The sequence below is a fragment of the Lithobates pipiens genome, unplaced genomic scaffold (genome assembly GCF_037356315.1).
Source record: "Lithobates pipiens isolate NorthernLeopardFrog02 unplaced genomic scaffold, aLitPip1_a1.2 Scaffold_3, whole genome shotgun sequence".
NCBI lineage: Eukaryota > Metazoa > Chordata > Amphibia > Anura > Ranidae > Lithobates > Lithobates pipiens.
The window spans coordinates 240,903,834-240,922,610 of record NW_027507790.1 but is presented as its reverse complement, the minus strand read 5'-3'; the positions used below and the strand labels follow the sequence as shown (position 1 = coordinate 240,922,610).

Sequence of the window (18,777 nt, the reverse complement as noted above, 5' to 3'; positions counted from 1 at the left end):
TCTTAGAGCCAGCGGGGGACAGCTGCAGCATTGGAATGATGTTGCAGCCATATAGATGAGTATGTATGTTTTATTTATTTTTTTGAGATCCCATACTCCTCCTTTAAACCCCCACAAAATACATAATGCCCAACACTTTCTAAAACAGCAAGAAAGCTCTCCCAGAAATACTCCCCTCTATCTACCTGAAATACCCCCCCTGTCTCCAGTGTTGTCCCCTGTAGACTCACTGCTCCCAGGTCCAGCAAAAAGGTCCTATTTTCGTTTGAATGACACTCAGCATCAATCAAACCACTTCATATGAGCCCAGTTTGTCAATGATAAGCTCTCTGGGGTTGCATCATCAACCCATTCTGGCCACACAGCAGAATGCTGTTAGGAGGAGGTGTTTTATGAGCCAAAATTGGGTTTTAAAAATGTGCATGTAGCTGACCTTAAACAGATTTGACCAATACTGATGTCAAGCTTAGGAGGGTCCGAGGGTCTGCGTTACCTGATTCCGAGTACGACCCTGGGTATTTTTTTCTTTTGAACTTGTCAAGACTGCAGGAACATCCTAAAAGCCTTGTAAAAGGCCTGCTAAGTCTGTGTGGATTTTAATCTGAGAGGCCTTTCGTAATTTAACACAGTTGATGTGTTTCCTAGAAAACTAAGCAGCAAACAAATTCAGTTTCTTTACTGGAGTACTGATGTAGGATCAGGTCTGATAAAGTCTATAGAAAGTTGAAGGATGCAGAACTAGCAGCACCCATCAGTGGTGCAGAGCGTGTTAATGACCTCTCCATTTTGTTCTCAGGCCTGCCCTCTTGTTCGGTCTGTGTTTCCCTGTCCAGGTCCTGTTCACAGCTATTACTAATGTAAGAAAATCAGTAGCATTAGTCATCTTAAAAGGGCTATTACTCAAGATGATTTAAATTGTGAAAATGTCAGTGGTGCTTGTGTGCTCCTTGCTAGAGATGCAATGATTTACACCTGGTGACACGGGAGCGATGCAGAGCGGGGACACAGCTAACTAATGACTCATGTTCCACCCTGGTCAGAATTCTGGACGGCAGCTGGCAATATCGTATCTTAAACATTCTTATGTCTTGCCATTTTTCACTCTGACCGTACAGAATACACAGAGGACGCTGTGGGGTTAAACCCCCATCCTGAAATCTCAGAGCTGATGAAGATATTTTACAAGGACATTAAGCGGCTGACAGTGAGTGAGCGGACTTTAGTAGTATTGATTGATTGCGTGGACTTTAAAAGGGAGAATACCTGGCATTCAGCAAGATGGCCACCAGTCTCACGGTCTTCTTCAAACAAACTTATTTAAATGCCAACCTCATGACTTTTAAGCTCCCCTGCTAAAAAAAAAAGAGAAAAATAACACACAAACATTAAACATATCTTAAATCCTGCCATCTTTTCACAGGTGACATCATAGGTCCTTCTTCTTCTCTGACAGTGGGTGGTCCTTATTACAAAGCACTCATTTAATGGCAACTGAGTACCACATTGTCCAGGAGTATTGTGAGTTCAGGCTTGTGTCAAGAAGCACCCCCCATAAGGTTGTCTTTATGACAATATGGGCTCACAGAAGGTGGTTGGATGATGATAGTATCTTTCAACCCAGAAGAAGATCTGCGCTGGATCGATATTGCAGCCAAAACTGCTTTTCTTTTCATACATCAGGGGACACAGAGCCATAGTAGTTACTACGTGGGTTATAGGGCCACTGATAGGCGATGGACACTGGCACGCCCTAAAGCCGCGTACACACGTAGCGGTATGTCCGACGTACTTAGTCTGGCGGACTTCCCGCCAGACTGTCCGTCGGACTTTCCGAACGGGCTACTTGCCCACACACGGCACTTTTTGAGCGGACTAATACGGCGTACTAAGTCCGCCGTACTATCCGCCGTACTTTTGGAATGAACGGACTCGCCCACACACGCAGAGGAAAGTCCGCTCATTTCGAGCGAGTCTCCAGGTAGGCGGGGCCCGCGAAGGAGACGTCGCTGGCCCCGCCGCCTGGTATGGACTTAAAGGGGAACCCCAACACCGAAAAAAATCGGCGTGGGGGTCCCCCCCAAGTCCACAACAGACCCTTGTCCGAGCACGCTACCTGGCCGGCCAGGAAAGGGGGGGCGAGCGAGCGCCCCCCCTCCTGAGCCATACCAGGCCGCGTGCCCTCAACATGGGGGGTGCCTTGGGGAAGGGGGGGCCGCGCGGCCCCCCCACCCCAAAGCACCTTGTCCCCATGTTGATGAGGACAAGGGCCTCTTCCCGACAACCCTGGCCATTGGTTGTCGGGGTCTGCGGGCGGAGGGCTTATCGGAATCCGGGAGCCCCCTTTAATAAGGAGGCCCCGGATACCGGCCCCCCCACCATATGTGAATGAGTATGGGGTACAATGTACCCCTACCCATTCACCTGTAAAATAAAAGTACAAAAAAAACACAACACACGAGATAAAATACTTTATTGCACAGCTCCGGGGGTCTTCCGTCTTCGGGGGTCTTCTCGCCGGACTCCTCCGCTATCTTCTTGTAGCTCTTTTGCTAGTGGAGGAGTCCGGCTTTCTTCCTCGCCCCCGGCCTCTTCTTCCGACTTCGGGGGTCTTGTCCCCCTCTTCAGTTCTTCTGCCGGCCCACCGTGCCTTCTTATAGCTCTTTTACAGGCGGTGGCCCGGTCTTTTGTCGCCGCCGCCGCCTTCCGTTCTTCTTCTTCTTCTTCTTCTCCAGGAGATGTTGACTCGACGATCTCTCCGGCCGCAATGCCAGGGACGCACTGCGCTGCCACTTATATAGGGACAAGGGGCGGGGTGACATGGGTTTATGTCACATGGGTTGGTCACATGGGTTGATGTATCATGGCGACAGTCCCAGCATCCTCCGGGACTGTGACATCGTAAGGGGGCGGGGTCACCATGTGACACCAACTCATGTGACATAAACCCATGTGACACCGCCCCTTGTCCCTATATAAGTGGCAGCGCAGCGTGTCCCTGGCATTGCGGCCGGAGAGATCGTCGAGTCAACATCTCCTGGAGAAGAAGAAGAAGAAGAACGGAAGGCGGCGGCGACAGAAGACCGGGCCACCGCCTGTAAAAGAGCTATAAGAAGGCGCGGTGGCCCGGCAGAAGAACCGAAGAGGGGGACAAGACCCCCAAAGTCGGAAGAAGAGGCCGGCGGCGAGGAAGAAAGACGGACTCCTCCGCTAGCAAAAGCGGTACAAGAAGATAGCGGAGGAGTCCGGCGAGAAGACCCCTGAAGACGGAAGACCCCCGGAGCTGTGCAATAAAGTATTTTATCTCGTGTGTTGTGTTTTTTTTGTACTGTTATTTTACAGGTGAATGGGTAGGGGTACATTGTACCCCATACTCATTCACATAGGGTGGGGGGCCGGTATCCGGGGGCCCCCTTATTAAAGGGGGCTCCCGGATTCCAATAAGCCCCCCGCCCGCAGATCCCGACAACCAACGGCCAGGGTTGTCGGGAAGAGGCCCTTGTCCTCATCAACATGGGGACAAGGTGCTTTGGGGTGAGGGGGCCGCGCGGCCCCCCTTCCCCAAGGCACCCCCCATGTTGAGGGCACGCGGCCTGGTACGGCTCAGGAGGGGGGGGGGCGCTCGCTCGCCCCCCCTTTCCTGGCTGGCCGGGTAGCGTGCTCGGACAAGGGTCTGTTGTGGACTTGGGGGGGGGGGGGGCCCACGCCGATTTTTTCCGGCGTTGGGGTTCCCCTTTAAGTCCATACCAAGCGGCGGGGCCAGCGACGTCTCCCTCGCAGGCCCCGCCTACCTGGAGACCCGCTCAAAATGAGCGGACTTTTCTCCGGGCGGGAAAAGTCCGCTCATTTCAAAAGTACGGCGGACTGGCATACACACGGCCGGATTGTCCGCCGAAATGCGAGTCCGGCGGGAAGATTGGAGTGCAACATGGCATTCTAAGTCCGCCGTACTTTCGGGTCAAAAAAGTATGCCGGAGGCTACACACGGGGCGATTGTTTGGCGGACTTGAGTTTGCCGGACTTTTCCACCGGATTGTATGATCGTGTGTACGTGGCATAAGGCAAGAAGTGCACTCCCTATATGGCAGAATTTATGATTCAATTCCTTGGCCACTCCAGAACCTTCACTTTATTCTGCTGTAACCAATGACAAGTCGACTTGGCCTTTGTTTCTGATCATTTTTCATATTGAAATTTCCAAGTACATCCCATGCGCAGCTTCCTGGCTGATGACTGCAAATGTTCCTCCAGTATTTTTTGATAACATACTGCATTCATCTTGCCATCAGTTTTGACCAAATTTCCTGTGCCTTTGTAGCTCGCACATCCCCAAAACGTCAGTGATCCACCTAGTAGTGTTTATGGTTGTTTTACAAAAAGATCAATTTTGGTCTCATCACTCCAAATGACTGTGTGCCAGAAGGTTTGAGGCTTGTCTCTGTGCTGTCTGGCGTATTGTAAACAGGATACTTTGTGGCATTTGTGTAATAATGGCTTTCTTCTGGCGACTCGACCATGCAGCCCATCTTTCTTCAAGTGTCTGCTTATTGTGCATCTTGAAACAGCCACGTCACATGTTTTCAGAGAGTCCTGTATTTAACTTGAAGTTATTTGTGGGTTTTCTTTGCATCCCAAACAAATTTCCTGGCAGTTGTGTCTGAAATTTTAGTTGGTCTACCTGACCGTGGTTTGGTTTCAACAGAACCCCTCATTTTCCACTACTTGATTATAGTTTGAACACTGCTGATTGGCTGTCTCAATATCTTTTTATATCCTTTTCCTGTTTTATACAGTTCAACTACCCTTTACCACAGATCCTTTGACAATTCTTTTGCTTTCCCCATGACTGAGAATTCAGAAACGTCAGTGCAGCACTGGATGAAAGATGCAAGGGTCTGTCAGGAGTCCAGATACTCATTGACCTATTATACACAGACACACACACTAATTACAAGCAAACAGATCACAGGTGAGGGTGGTTATCATTAATAGCCATTCAAACCTCTTTGTGTCAACTTGTGTGTATCTTATCATGCCAAAATCACCAGGGCATGTAAACTTTTGATCAGGATCATTTGGGGTAGTTTCTGTTGATTTAAAAAGAGCAAACACAGTTGATTGATAAATGGCTTCAGCCAAACACCAACCATGAGTGAAAGAAATTTTTTGTGTTATCATTTTTGTGTCATTCATATTCTCTGAAATATGGGCAACTCCCCCCGTCCTTACGGTTTGGCACAATGATCTAACCAGATGTGTGTACGGCTTGGCACAATGATCAAACCAGATGTGTGCATAATGCAGCTCTGGTGCAGGCCCAGTTTATTCCAATTTTAGCTGTGGTATATACAGAATTAGTGGGTAAGCAAAAACAATTGTAACTCTTTGGAAAGTGATATTACGTTTTAAGTAAAAAAGCACAATCCTGAAGGGGCTTGATGGGCTTGGTCATTTGTTCAGCTCATAATGACATTCCTATAGTATGAACTAAGGTAACCAGGCTTAGAATGCATTCTTATGTATTAGTGAGCCAATAATATTAATGAAATATGGAATTCCTCCATCAACATGGTGTTTTGTTTTTGGTTTCAGACATAAGGGTTTGGGGTTCTGTTTCTTTTTTTGTTGTCATTTTCTTATCCATTCCTCAGTAAAATAACCTTTACATCTCCGTTCTTTAGATGAACACATCCTTACTGGGAAGTATCGGAATGCTGAACTCAGCGCCTCAACTGCGGTGTATTAAAACATACCAGGTGCCACCCGTCCAGCCAGCCTCCCCTGGATCCCTCAACGCCTTGAAGCTGGTCAGACTCATCTGGACCTCCAACCGCAACGTCATCTTAATGGCCCATGATGGGAAGGAGCACAGATTTATGGTGTAGGCTCCTTGTTCAACTCCTGCTCACCTACTGCCCCCTCCAGTATCTCTATAGCATGAACATATAGATGTTGTCATATCAGTCCCAGGGGTAAACGTTGCTGTGTTGGTGCTGCATGATTTCACCTGGTAAATGCTGCTTGTGCCAGCACTAAAGCCACAGAGAGGAAACCCTTTCCTGTATATAATTTCATGTTCTGAGGTGAATCCCATTTCCTCGCTTTCTTAGTGATAAAGGCTCATAACTGACGTCAGTGTGGACAACAATTTTGTATGCAGTAAACCAGAGCAACCAATCAGATTTCATAATGCCGAAGTCAGATCACGTAAAGATAAATTCTTACTGGCTGCTGTTGCCTTCTGTCTTATTTAAGGTAGCCATGTTGTGGGAAAATCAATATGCCATTGTGTGGGTGCACCAACTGTTTTTATTTACAGGAATGTGGTGATGTCCCTAGATGTCAACTAAAAAGCTACTTCTCTACCAATGTTCCTGCCTGCACAGAACACCTTTACTTTGGCAAAGTGAATTCCAGGCAAACTTCTTAATACGTAGTTGAAGTATACTATAGTTTACAAGGGTTATCGACAAAATCAGGATTCCAGTATAAAAGTCCATACCTGCAACCAGGTGTGTTCCTGGGGCTACCAAGGTAAACAAAAAGAGGATTTGCAGCACAGAGGTCTATATTTATTTCTCATTCAGTGACATATAATCCAGCAATATTTTAGGCTAAAGAGGACAATTCTGTCAATGATATAAAGGGGTCTGTTTACTAAAACTGGAGAGTGCAAATTCTGGTGAAGCTCTGCATAAAAACCAATCAGCTTCCAGGTTTTATTGTCAAAGCTTGAACAAGCTGAAGTTAGAAGCACATGTACACCAGATTCTGAGTACACCAATTTTAGTAAATCTCCCCTATAAAGTAAGAAACCAGAAATTACATGAAACCGATGCCACATAATCATTGGGTATAACAAAAATATATAGTAACATCATAAATCAAGCACAGGTGTAACTGCTGATCTAGACACTGGATCAGCCAAGTGTTTCGAAGGCCTCCTTCACACCACGTGGAGAGACATTTTTCTGCACCTGTCTTTACACGAGCACAAAGAAAACAATTGTTTTCTATGTGCCTTGTTCACACAACAAAGGGGTCCTGTGCATATTTGTTTCTGTGTAGACATATGCAACATGTAGGCATTTTTCAGCACAAAAAAACCTCACATGACAACAACATTGTGGTGTGGCCAGGGCAACAATTTCTTTCTTTTTGTCCTTGCAGAAATCTACTTTAGAAAAAAACACGCCACATGGTATGAACAAGCCCAAAATATTCTATGCGAGTCAAATCTATACGTTTTTTTCCATCAGTTTTTATGGCGCAAACAAGGCCTTAATCTAAGAGGAATCTGCAACACAGAACAAATATAATATGAAGAAATTAGTATGAATCAAAAAGTTAATTCCAACCTTGTTGTGTTCACGTATTCAGTTTAAAGATCCAATATACCACCTTGCGTTTCAGAGCGATGATACGGTCATTACCCTGTTTTAATTTTCGGACCTGATCCACTGTCAAGCATAATCTTTTAAGTTGAATGTAAGGAGGGATTCTTCCCAGTGACCACAAAAGAAGAAGCTTTCTTCCTAATGACTATCACACTAATGTGCTGTAGATATAGTAAGTGTAGGGGTTCCCTGAGACCAAAAGGTTATTTCAAGGGTTCCTCCTCGTTAAAATAGTTGAGAATGGCAGGCCTAGACTTGTATAGAATATGTATATTGTGACACTTGACCCAGTACTCACATGACTTTCACTCAAGAGTTACATGAAAAAATCTTGACTCCTGGGTGAAAACAGACCATATAGTCTTTACTGTTTTAGTTACCAAAGGATTTGTGATCCTGTACAGCCAACCTTGTAATATGCACACATTGAGCAGCCAGACCGGAAACGCATGTAATTCTTATTTAAGCAATTCACATTCCTGAATCAGCAGCACAGATTCCTTTGTCACCTCTCTGCCCCCTCTTTGGACAATGAATCATCCATATCACCTCTGTCCAGTGAGCAGGAGCAGTAAAGATTAACCTGGAATTTAGAGTAGTTCTCCTGACTATTGTGTACCAAAAGAGTGCCGAGCCAAAATAACAATCCTTTTGTCAGATCTAATAGTGAATATACACTGACCAGCCATAACCCTATGATCACTCATCATAACCTGTCAAGGAATGGACTCCTCTAGACCTCTGAAGGTATACTGTGGTATCTGGCACCAAGCTGTCAGTAGCAGATCCTTTAAGTCCTTTAAGTTATGAGGTGGGACCTCCATGGATGGATTGGACTTGTTTTTCCAGCACATCCCACAGATGCACGATTTAAATTGAGATCTGGATGAATTCATTAGACCAGACCACCTTCTTCCATTGCCCTATGGTCCATTTGTGACAATCATGTGCCTATTGTAGACGCTTTTGGCTGTGAATACAGGTCAGAATGGGTACCATGACATGTCTGCAGCTAAACAGCCCCACTCACAATAAACTGCAATGCACTGTGTGCTTTGACACCCCTCTATCAGAACCATGTTTTCAGCAAAAAGAGCTACAGAAGCTCTTTTATTGGAGCAAAATAAACAGGCCAGACTTCTCTCTCCCTCTATTAAAATAGTCGTAGCAGTTTTCATTGAGTTTGCAGTTTTTCTCAACTCCAGTCCTCAAGGTACCCCAACAGGTCATGTTTTCAAGCTTCCCATTATTTTGTACAGGTAATTTGATCAGTTTCACTGCCTTAGTAATTACCACAGCCGTTTCATCTGAGGGAAATTCGGAAAACATGACCTGTTGGGGTGCCTTGGGGACTGGAGTTGAGAGACTTGAGTGTAATGGTCAGTGGAAAGAATGGTCCTTACACTTGTAGTCAATGGGAAGCGTTCCCCCTTACAGATGGCTAAAAAGATCAATGGTGTCTGTGGAACCTAAGAGGCAGAAATTGGTCAAGGAATCCCTAGCAACCTCTAGAGGAATCCTAGGGTTCCATGGAACCCTGATTGTAAAAACCTAATGTAGACCTTTCGTAGAGTCCATTCAAAGCTTAAACATTGAACCCGGCATGTGGACTCAAAGTCTTCTTCCAACCATTGTGGAAATAACCAGTTTTGGGTGAGCTGTCCTTTACGTAATGGCTTGCTTCAAAAAAATATGTAAAGCCTATCACTAAAAATCATCTGTCTTTATTGTTACATTCCATACGAAGCTAGGTACTTCACGCACATTGAAGTGATTTTTATTCTTTAATTACTGTTTACATGTAGAGCCCTTCTTGTATCATTGTATTTACGGGGGGACAGTCCTGCTATGATGCTTCTGTCCTACTTGAGTGTTTTAAGTGAACTTTTTCATGTGTTTTATGTTGTGTTTCTCCTACTTTCTGTAAGTTTAAATTGCCGTGTGTAAAGTGTGGTTTCCTGCTGAGTATTCAGAACCTCTATTAATTTAACAGGATATAATGTAAAATGATAATTATAAATAAATGACAATATAAATGTAATTAGCAAATTGTTTATGTACTGTTGACAAAATCTAGTTTCATGTAAAAGGGATATTGATCAAATTTACCAATCCAGGGTAAATCTCTTTGGCTTGGACAAAGCTTATACAGTCTGTGTTCTCTGTTAGAGCTGACCTCCAGGCACACATTTAAATACACAGAAGACATATATACTTGCAGGTAGAAATACAATGGTGTCCCCTCTCCATGCCTAGTCTGTGGAGCAGACAGTAAGGCTCGGTTCACACAGGGGCGACTTGTCCAGGCGACTTAGCCGCCTGACAAGTCACGCTCCGTTCTGTACTATGGAACCGTTCTAATAGGAGCGACTTAAGTCGCTCCGACTTAGAAAAAAGGTTCCTGTACTACTTTTGGGGCGACTTCAGGCGACTTGCATTGACTTCTATACAGAAGTCGTTTTGCAAGTCGCCGCTGAAGTCGTGTGCAGGTCGCGTCTGTGAGTCGCGCTGCAAGTCGTGCCGCCCCTGTGTGAACCGAGCCTAAGGGCCAGTTCACACCAGAACGTGTTGTAGGTTTTCCTCAAGCCAAACCCAAACACTTTAGTGGCCTGGGACACCTTTGGGTGTCCCAAGGAGAGTAGTGATGCGGTGCACCATTCTGCAGCAAACAGTGGGTGTGGCCAAACTGCTGTTGCTGACATCATCGCCCTTCCCCCCAGCGAAGCCAAACCTAATCCCCCCCCAGACAGCCACCCGCAACTTCCAGACAGCAACAAATTTATGTGCGACTATCTTAGCGAACCACAGCCTGGTCTGAATAATGTATCTGGGTTTCAGTCCACCTGAAATCTAGACACATGAATTAAACCCCAGGCTTTTTCAAAACGTACTGCAGTTGTGATCTGAAGTGGATGTCAATATGAAGTTAGTGACACCTCAAACGCAGGTCGTAACAGTACCATGCGATCCGGTTTCAGTTATTTTTTCAAAAGTAGTGCACGCACTACTTTTGGTACAGTGCTATGTCAGCTCATTCAAAATAAATGGGATGAAATGGCACCAAATCGAACTGCATGTGAATCCCATGGGAAAGCACAGCATGTTCCTCTGCGATTCCCGCTGTAAACCGGCCCTGAGACCCGGTTCACACTGAGGTGGCACGACTTGCAGCGCGACTGCCTCAGCCGACCGGGATCCGACTTTAGCGGCGGCTTGCAAAATGACATTGACTTCTAGAAGTCAATGCAAGTCGCCCCAAAAGTCGGACAGGAACCTTTTTCTAAGTCAAAGCGACTCCAGTCGCTCCAATTAGAACGGTTCCATTGCACAGAACGGGACGCGACTTGTCAGGCAGCTAAGTCGCCTGACGAGTCACCCCTGTGTGAATCGGCTCTAAAAGAGCAGTGGAAGACTGATCAGGTCTCTCTCTCCTATCGGCATGTTCCTTATCAACACATTTGCGATGCATAGTAGCCCATTATGCTTTAACTTTGCAGGGAAATAGAGAGGAAGTAAAACCCACCAGGGTTTACTTTCTCTTTAAGGTCCAAGGGAGCCTAAGGCCGCGTACACACGCGGGGACTGTTCGGCCAACTTTGTCCGCTGAACAGTGTTTCGGCGGACAGTCCGCCTGTGTGTGGGCTTTCAGCGGACAGTTTCAGCGAACAGTCCGCTGAACAAGGTTTTTCGGAAATTCCGAAAAACTGTCCGCTGAAACTTTGTTTCAGCGAACAGTCCCCTCGTGTGTAGGCTTGTTCGTCAAACTAAGTTCCGCGCATGCTCAGAAAGGATTTACACGCCGAAAGTTATAATGCAGTGTATAGGACGTCGTATTTTTCGTCCCGTCGTACGTGCCGTTCACGTCATCGCGCACGGTTTCAGCAAACTGTTCGTTCGTCGTGTGTGGCCATGTCCGTCCATGCTAATTTTGAGCGGACTGTTTGCTGAAACTGTTTGACGGACAAAGTTGGGCAAACAGTCCCCGCGTGTGTACGCGGCCTAAGCCAAGAGCGTGCACTGCTGTAATCCAGAGAAAAATATGTTTTTCAGGGTGCATCTTAGGCCGCGTACACACGGGCGGATTGTCTGTGCAACTTTGTCCGCTGAACCGTGTTTCAGCGGACAATCCGCTCGTGTGTGGGCTTCAGCGGACTTTTTCAGCGGACAGTCCGACGGACTTTGTCTTTCGGAATTTCCGTAATTTTGTCCGCTGAAACTTGGTTTTGTCCGTCGAAACTTGGTTTCAGCGGACAGTCCGCTCGTGTGTAGGCAAGTTGGACGGACTAAGTATGGCGCATGCTCAGAAAGGGTTTACACGGCCGAAGGTTGCATTGCAGTGTATTGGACGTAGTTTTTCTAGTCCCGTCGTACGTGCTGTACACGTCATCGCGCACGTTTTCAGCGGACTGTCTGTTCATCGTGTGTGGTCAAGTCCGTTCATTCAAAAGTTGAACGGACTGTCTGTCGGATTGTCTGACGAACTTAGTTGGGCGGACAATCCGCCCGTGTGTACGCGGCCTTAGTCACAAATACTATTTCTAGATATACACTATAACCGCAAATCTTCACTTTAAGTTCAGGTTCACATTAAAGTTAAATAACATTTCTTTTAATATATTTTCTATAGACATCAACATTAAAAAAAAAATAATATATATATAGTGTATAGTGTATGCACAATATGCCTTTGTGAGCCCAGATATTACGCTATAAAAGTTGTACATGACATCATCATAAATAGCCTGCCTAGAGCGTAAAACTGCGTAAGGGGCCCAGCAGGTCCACGCTGTACAAGCTACCTCCAGAAATCTACAGGAAGGGGCGGAGACAAGACCAGTCACCCTGCACAAGGAGAGAGCTCAACAGTGAACGATCTTTATTACAGGAAGTTTCTGCAAAATTTCACACTGGATACACAGCGCACCAAGATTCCAGTAAAGGAATACCAAGTAGTGATGATATTCTTCTATCGCTTTATTTGTACTATCTCTGTGAAAGTCCCTCTTCAGTAGCACAGTGGCCTGGTTTGCCCTTTCCTTGCCCCACCCTTATACCATCCGACTGATGTCTGGTCCCAGGGAAGCTGCTTGTCAAATGTAATCTCACTTTATTTTCACAATTTTCACTTTATTTTCACAATTTTCACTTTATTTTCACAATGATTGGTCTATGTGAGCCATCAGAATTTTAGATATTTTGATATTACACGTTGTAATTTGTGTACCCTGTTTATTTTTCCAATGAGGATGGAATATTTTGGCGCAGTCATCGCCTACTCATTTGTGACGATGCAATCTCCAGGCCTGGGTATCCTTGCTTCACTACTTACTGATATGGAACAAGTATGTAGCCAGTGGAGTTTACAAGCGAAGTCATTCATGAAATAGTGAAGCCGAAAAAAAAAAGTTTTATATAAAGAGCTTCCATTGTGCTAAAGTCCAGTCCCAGTTATACTTGGCCAACATTATGCATCTCTCTTGTCCACGATATCATAGTGTAGACATTGTGGTTTTTCTAATGCTGGTCTGAAACTAGCTAAACCTGGATGGTTCAAAAAAAAAATTGGGAAAAGGAATGGGAAATGGACAAGTGGTTGGATGGAGGACCAAACCATGGTATTCATATGCTAAATAAACTTTATTAATGCAAAAAAATGTAAAGATGCTTTATATTTTTTGTAATAATAAAGTTTATTTGGCATATGAATATCATGGTTTGGTCCTCCATTCAACCACTTTCCCCTTTCCCATTCCCTTTCCCAATTTTTTTTTAGCTAATTACCTAAGTTGTGGAGGTACCCCGTCTATACTAGACAAATTGGTCTCTTTTTTTGCCCCCAAAAAAATTAACAGTAGTCTGAGATCCATCTTTTAAAATTGTTTTCAAACCTGGATGGTTGTTCAACCCCTCCTCCACTCCACTCATGCTATATTCCTTTTCTTACCCTCTTCTTCCCATCTCTAATTTCATGTTGTATATACAGGTTTACTGTATTTAAAGTGTTTGTTACCCAACATTTATTTTCCTGACATGTCCCTTCTGTACCATGTACTTGCATGAAAATGATCCTGTTCTTTGTTTTGCTTCCTTTGTGTGACATTCCTGGTGTTCCTGTCAGTCCCTCTGCCTTCCTATTATAAACTGACCATGCTAGGCAGGAGAGGACACCCTGGTCAGTTCTCTAGCTATGCTGTAAACTCGGCCTGCTCTCCAATGATCACCCCCCCCCCCCCCCACAGCCTTTCACTGGGAAGTTTTGTGTGCTAAAAAAAAAAATTTGCGATACTTTTACTGACAATTGCACAGTCGAAATTTATTTCTTTTGTTTGTATTTGATCACCTCTGTGGTTTTTATTTTTTGCTCTATAAACAATAAAAAGACTGCAGACAAATCAGACACCTGACACTTTTTTGGGGACGAGTGCTAAAAAATATACACTGCCACTGTACTAATGACACTGACTGGGAAAGGGGTAACATCAGGGGCAATCAAAGGGTTAAATGTGTGCCTAAGTTGTGCTTATTAACTGTGGGGGAGGTGCTTTGACTAGGTGAATGCAAAGATCCATGTTCCTGCTTAGCAGAAACACAGGATCAGTACCTTCCCCTCTGATAGAACGGGGGTCTGCCTTGTTTACATAGGCAGATTGTCGTTCTGCCTCGGCACTGTCTAATCAGTGAGCATTGAGTCTGCAGTACCAGCTTCTGGGCTCCCACTGTGATTATACACGCCAGTGGCATGTGTGTCCCACACACCCAGAAGTGTCAGATCACATACTAGGTACGTGATCTGGCACAGAGCGGCTGCCCTGCCACAGCAAGACCCCTTTCACACTGTCATTTTTTTGGCATTTTAGTGCTACAAATAGCGCCTGAAAAACATCTCTCAATGCTCCCCAGTGTGAAAGCCTGAGTGCTTTTACACTGGGGAGCTGTACTGGCAGGACGTTTAAAAAAAAAAAAAAAAAAGTCCTGCATGCAGCATCTTTTGGGGCGGTGGAGGAGTGGTGTATAACAAAAAGTAAAAAATAATGTGTTTTTTTCAAAATTGTCGCTCTATTTTTGTTTATAGCGCAAAAAATAAAAAAGCGCAGGGGTGATCAAATACCACCAAAAGAAAGCTCTATTTGTGGGAAAAAAAGGACATAAATTTTGTTTGGGAGCCACGTCGCACGACCGCGCAATTGTCAGTTAAAGCGACGCAGTGCGAATCGCAAAAAGTGGTCTGGTCTTAAGCCAGCAAAATGGTCCGGTCTGGAAGTGGTTAAGCTGTTAATCTATACGCAAATGTTTTGCTTTTCATTTAAATTTCAAACTGAATGGGTTGGTTTACAAGAGGATCATTTACAACCACTTTAAGGTACTTACAGTAGGCTCTGTGTCACTTGATTGGCTGAGATCCATTGGCCAATCACCTTTTGTTTCCATCCTTAGGATCGGTTCACACTAAGCAGACTCCAAAGTCACGCTATTTTCAGTGCAACTTTGGAATCAGACTTTGAAAAGACTTTTACGCGCTCTGGCATTGAAGTTGTGTCAGATCAAAGTAGTGCAGGAACCTTTTGTAAAGTCAGAGCTACGTAAGACAGTTCCCATTGACCAACATGGGATTTGACATGTCAGGTGACTTGCGATCTCACAAGTCAAATCCCAAATCATGTCATTGTGAACTGAGCCTTAATCAATCTGTGGAGCTTGAGAACTTCCATAAGTACAAAAGTGCATGTTTGCACTTAAATTGGTTGTAAGAAGGATGGTTTAACTGTGTAAGGGAATGTATGGTGCCAGCAAAAATCCATTATCCTGAAGGCAGCTTTACAGTATTAATAAAGGTGGAAGTGAACTGTGTTAAAAAAAAAAAAAAAAAAAAAGGCAGAAGGGAATCAACTAATCATCAGTATTGTTTGTGGTCCCTTGCAAACCTCCCACCATACCCCCCTTGTTCTGCACTGTGTCTCTGTAAATTGGTGACTATCTTGGTAGAGGCTCTGCGCCTTGAGCCCAGCCAGTTGTCCTACAATAGTGAATAAATATTGGCTATTGTCACACTGATTCTCCTCCTAGCCAACAGGAAGTGGCTCTTAAGACCCGTTTCCTGTTTTGCTGAAAGGAGAAGCAATCCCATTGTCCTAGGAGGAGGAGGAGGGAAGAGAAATACGACTGCCGAGGACTGAGCAACCGACCCACTAGCCACCAAGTCCTATCCTCCAGCACCTCCATGCTCATGCTGAGTGCTGTCAGCTCCTCCTGTGTCTGCAGAAGAGGGGAGCACAAACCTATAGAGGATCGATCGCCTTTTTGACATCGTTCCCCCCTCCCCTGCCGCTAACCTCATCAAGCTGGCATCCCTGGACACAGAGCCTGCTTAGAGTCGCCTATTATCTCCAGCTGGTCGATCCAGCACTGCAGAGGGTACACAAGCCGGCAACCAGGGAGGGGAGACTGGTGGTGGGTGGCAGGTTGAAGCGAGGGGGGGTCATGTCCGTTTGCCAGCCCCCCCCCCCCCCCTCAACCGATGGAGCACCAGCCACCACTGACTGCAACAAATTAATATTCCAACATAAGATAACACATAATCCATATAATGAAGAAAAATATTAATGATAGAACTATGTTTCGCTAAGAGTCATTTTATTACAAAAAAATAATAAAAATATACCCAGGTGTTCATACACTCTATGTATACCTGGGTGTATCTTTATTATTTTATGCAATTAAACTACTGTTAGCAGGACATGGCCTGTTATAAAAATGTTTTTATATATTTTCTGACATAGTAGCCCATTGCATTCTTTAAAGGGGTTGTAAAGGTTCATGTTTTTTTCACCTTTGGTGAAAAAACACCTGGCAGTGACCGGTCCCCCAGCCCGCGGGAACGCGCCTTCTCTCTGCTAGGGTGTTCTCAGCTGTTGATTGGATAGATGGATAGCAGCGCAGCCATTGGTCAATCAAATCCAATGATGCAGCTGCCGGGGGGGCGGGGCCGAGGCCTGCATTCGACGTCTATGGACACCGAATGCTGGCCTCGGGAGCGTGCCCACGAGGTAACCTCCCCTGAAGAGAGCACTTCTCCCAGGGAGTTAACTGATGCTGGGAGGAGCCAAGAGCGCTGCCGAGGGACCCCAGAAGAGGATGTTCAGGGCCACTCTGTGCAAAACAAGCTGCACAGTGGAGGTAAATATGATATGATGTTTTTTTGTTTTTGTTTTTTTAAGAACCTTTAGTGTCACTTTAAGCAATTTCCCTCATTTTTTTGGTTGTAAAGTGCAGACTTGGGACAATTTTTGTAGGGTTTGTAGTTTTATTAGAGCTGTTAATGATTAAAAGTTTCATGTTCGATTAATCGCTTTTTTTTTTTTTCGATTAATCGACTAATTTTGATTTATAACGCACATACAGATCCAACTACTTTTAGCTGATCTCGTTGCATTGCAACTCTGCCTTAGTCAGTAGTAAATGTGGTATACACTAGATACCAGTGATGGCGAACCTTGGCACTCCAGATGTTTTGGAGCTACATTTCCCATGATGCTCATCTACACTGCAGAGTGCAATAGCATCATGGGAAATGTAGTTCAAAAACATCTGGAGTGTCAAGGTTCGCCATCACTGCTATATACAATCACCCGACACTAGTTCGTTTCCACAATCCATGACTTAACTTCACAGTTCACAGAAATAAGTTTTAAATTCAAACTGTAGCACTGGCGTAAGTCATTTTTTTTTTCTTTTTCACAGTAGCGTGACAATCCCACCACCTCCACCTCTGGTCTAACTAATCACTCTCACCTTATGGCATGGACCCCTGTGCAAGCAGGTGGTCATGCAAGCAGGTATCAAAAGGGTCTCTCACGTCTCCTTAGATCTCAGCAAGTACGCCAGGTCATGGGTAGAAAGAAAAGATCTAAGTAACGCTTAAGTATAAGATAAAATTTTTGTGTTCAAACACAAACTACTCACATAAAGATGATAAAAACACAGCATGTAAAGCCGACAATCGTGTTAGTTCTGTATGGTATCAGCGGGTGACATCATGCGTAGCTCCTCCCCCATACGCGTTACGTTCAATCAGAACTTCAACGTCACCGGATCTCTGACGGATCTCCTTGAAGACCCGGAAGCTGGCGGAGAGGTGAGTATTTTGATCGATCAAAAAAATTAACGATTAATTAAGGAATTAATCTTTAATTTCCACAGCCCTAAGTTTTATGTATTTATTTTTTCTTGTCAAACTGCAGATATACAGTTATGAGACTATAGGCACAGGATTGCTTTAGGCACCCTAATCAAGAGGTTTGCTGCTTATCTTCAGAGGAAATTGCAGACAAATAACACCATTTTCAGGGTACTGCTTCAGGTACAATAATTATTTCAACATATTCCCTATAACATAGAAAATCTTCATGTTTTGCATTTAGCTGTAGATTTAAGACGTTTGGACCAAGGAGGACAAAAGACGAGGTCTAAAAATATGCTTAAAATAAGCAAATTTTAAGTAACCCCCTACAAAAAAAAAATTCAATCATACCATATAAATGCTAGGATGATAATACCGTAGTCTACTGCATTTTGCAAGCATTTTATTGTACATTTTGGTACAGACTGTTACAGCACGTTTTATTAAGACCAGGAATACAAAAGAATAGCAATTTTCTGAAAAAATAAACTAAAGTACCCTTAAATATTGTCTTCTTTTGTTATAAAATGCAGTTGAGGCAATTTTGGATATTAGCAATCATTTCCCACAATACGCACCGCAGAAGAGCCGCTACGTACAGGGTACCCAGGTTGTGAATTTTGGGAACATTTTCTTTGTAAACTTCCCAAATCTCAATGTATTTGTTTTCCCGTTTTGCTTTAAAGTGAGACATGACAATGGTGTACCATCAGTTACCATGCAATAATAACAAAATAAAAGGTTTTTAATTTTACATTGTTTCAGGACATGAAAATATCTGCATGTAAACCATTATTTATTCACGTTCGCACCCTGAAATTGAGCGATAGTTCATAAGTCCAGTAACCGATCTCACCCAATCAGAAATAGTTTTGTTAATGTCGGAACTATAGATCTGCAATCAGCAAAGGACAACCCCCCCCCCCCCCCCCCCCGCTGATTGGAGAACCCTAGCTCTGGCTCAGAAGAGGGCTTGTTAGACCTGCAGAGAGACCACTGCTTCCACAAAGGGAGCAAGGGTCCTTCTGTACATCACGCTGACAGGACACAGCATAACTCAGGCTGTGGCTGCTTATACTGACACTCATTCCTCTGAATAAAATAACTGAAGTTCACCTGTACAGACACAGTGATGAGACATATTCCTGTGAAGGAGGAAGGAAAATAAAGAGAAGTAGGTGTTGTACTTGGTTCTGATCTTGAACT

At 44.5% G+C, this 18,777-nt stretch overlaps 1 protein-coding gene across 1 annotated transcript in view; it reads left to right on the top strand.

Annotated features, from left to right (window-relative positions):
- Positions 1-9,435, top strand: part of WDR7 (WD repeat domain 7) — a 597,600-nt gene extending 588,165 nt beyond the window's left edge. Inside the window, 1 exon segment of the mRNA XM_077462962.1 lies at positions 5,679-9,435. Coding sequence (XP_077319088.1) covers positions 5,679-5,882 — 204 coding nt within the window. The 3' untranslated portion in view covers positions 5,883-9,435.
- The last annotated feature ends 9,342 nt before the right edge of the window (positions 9,436-18,777 follow it).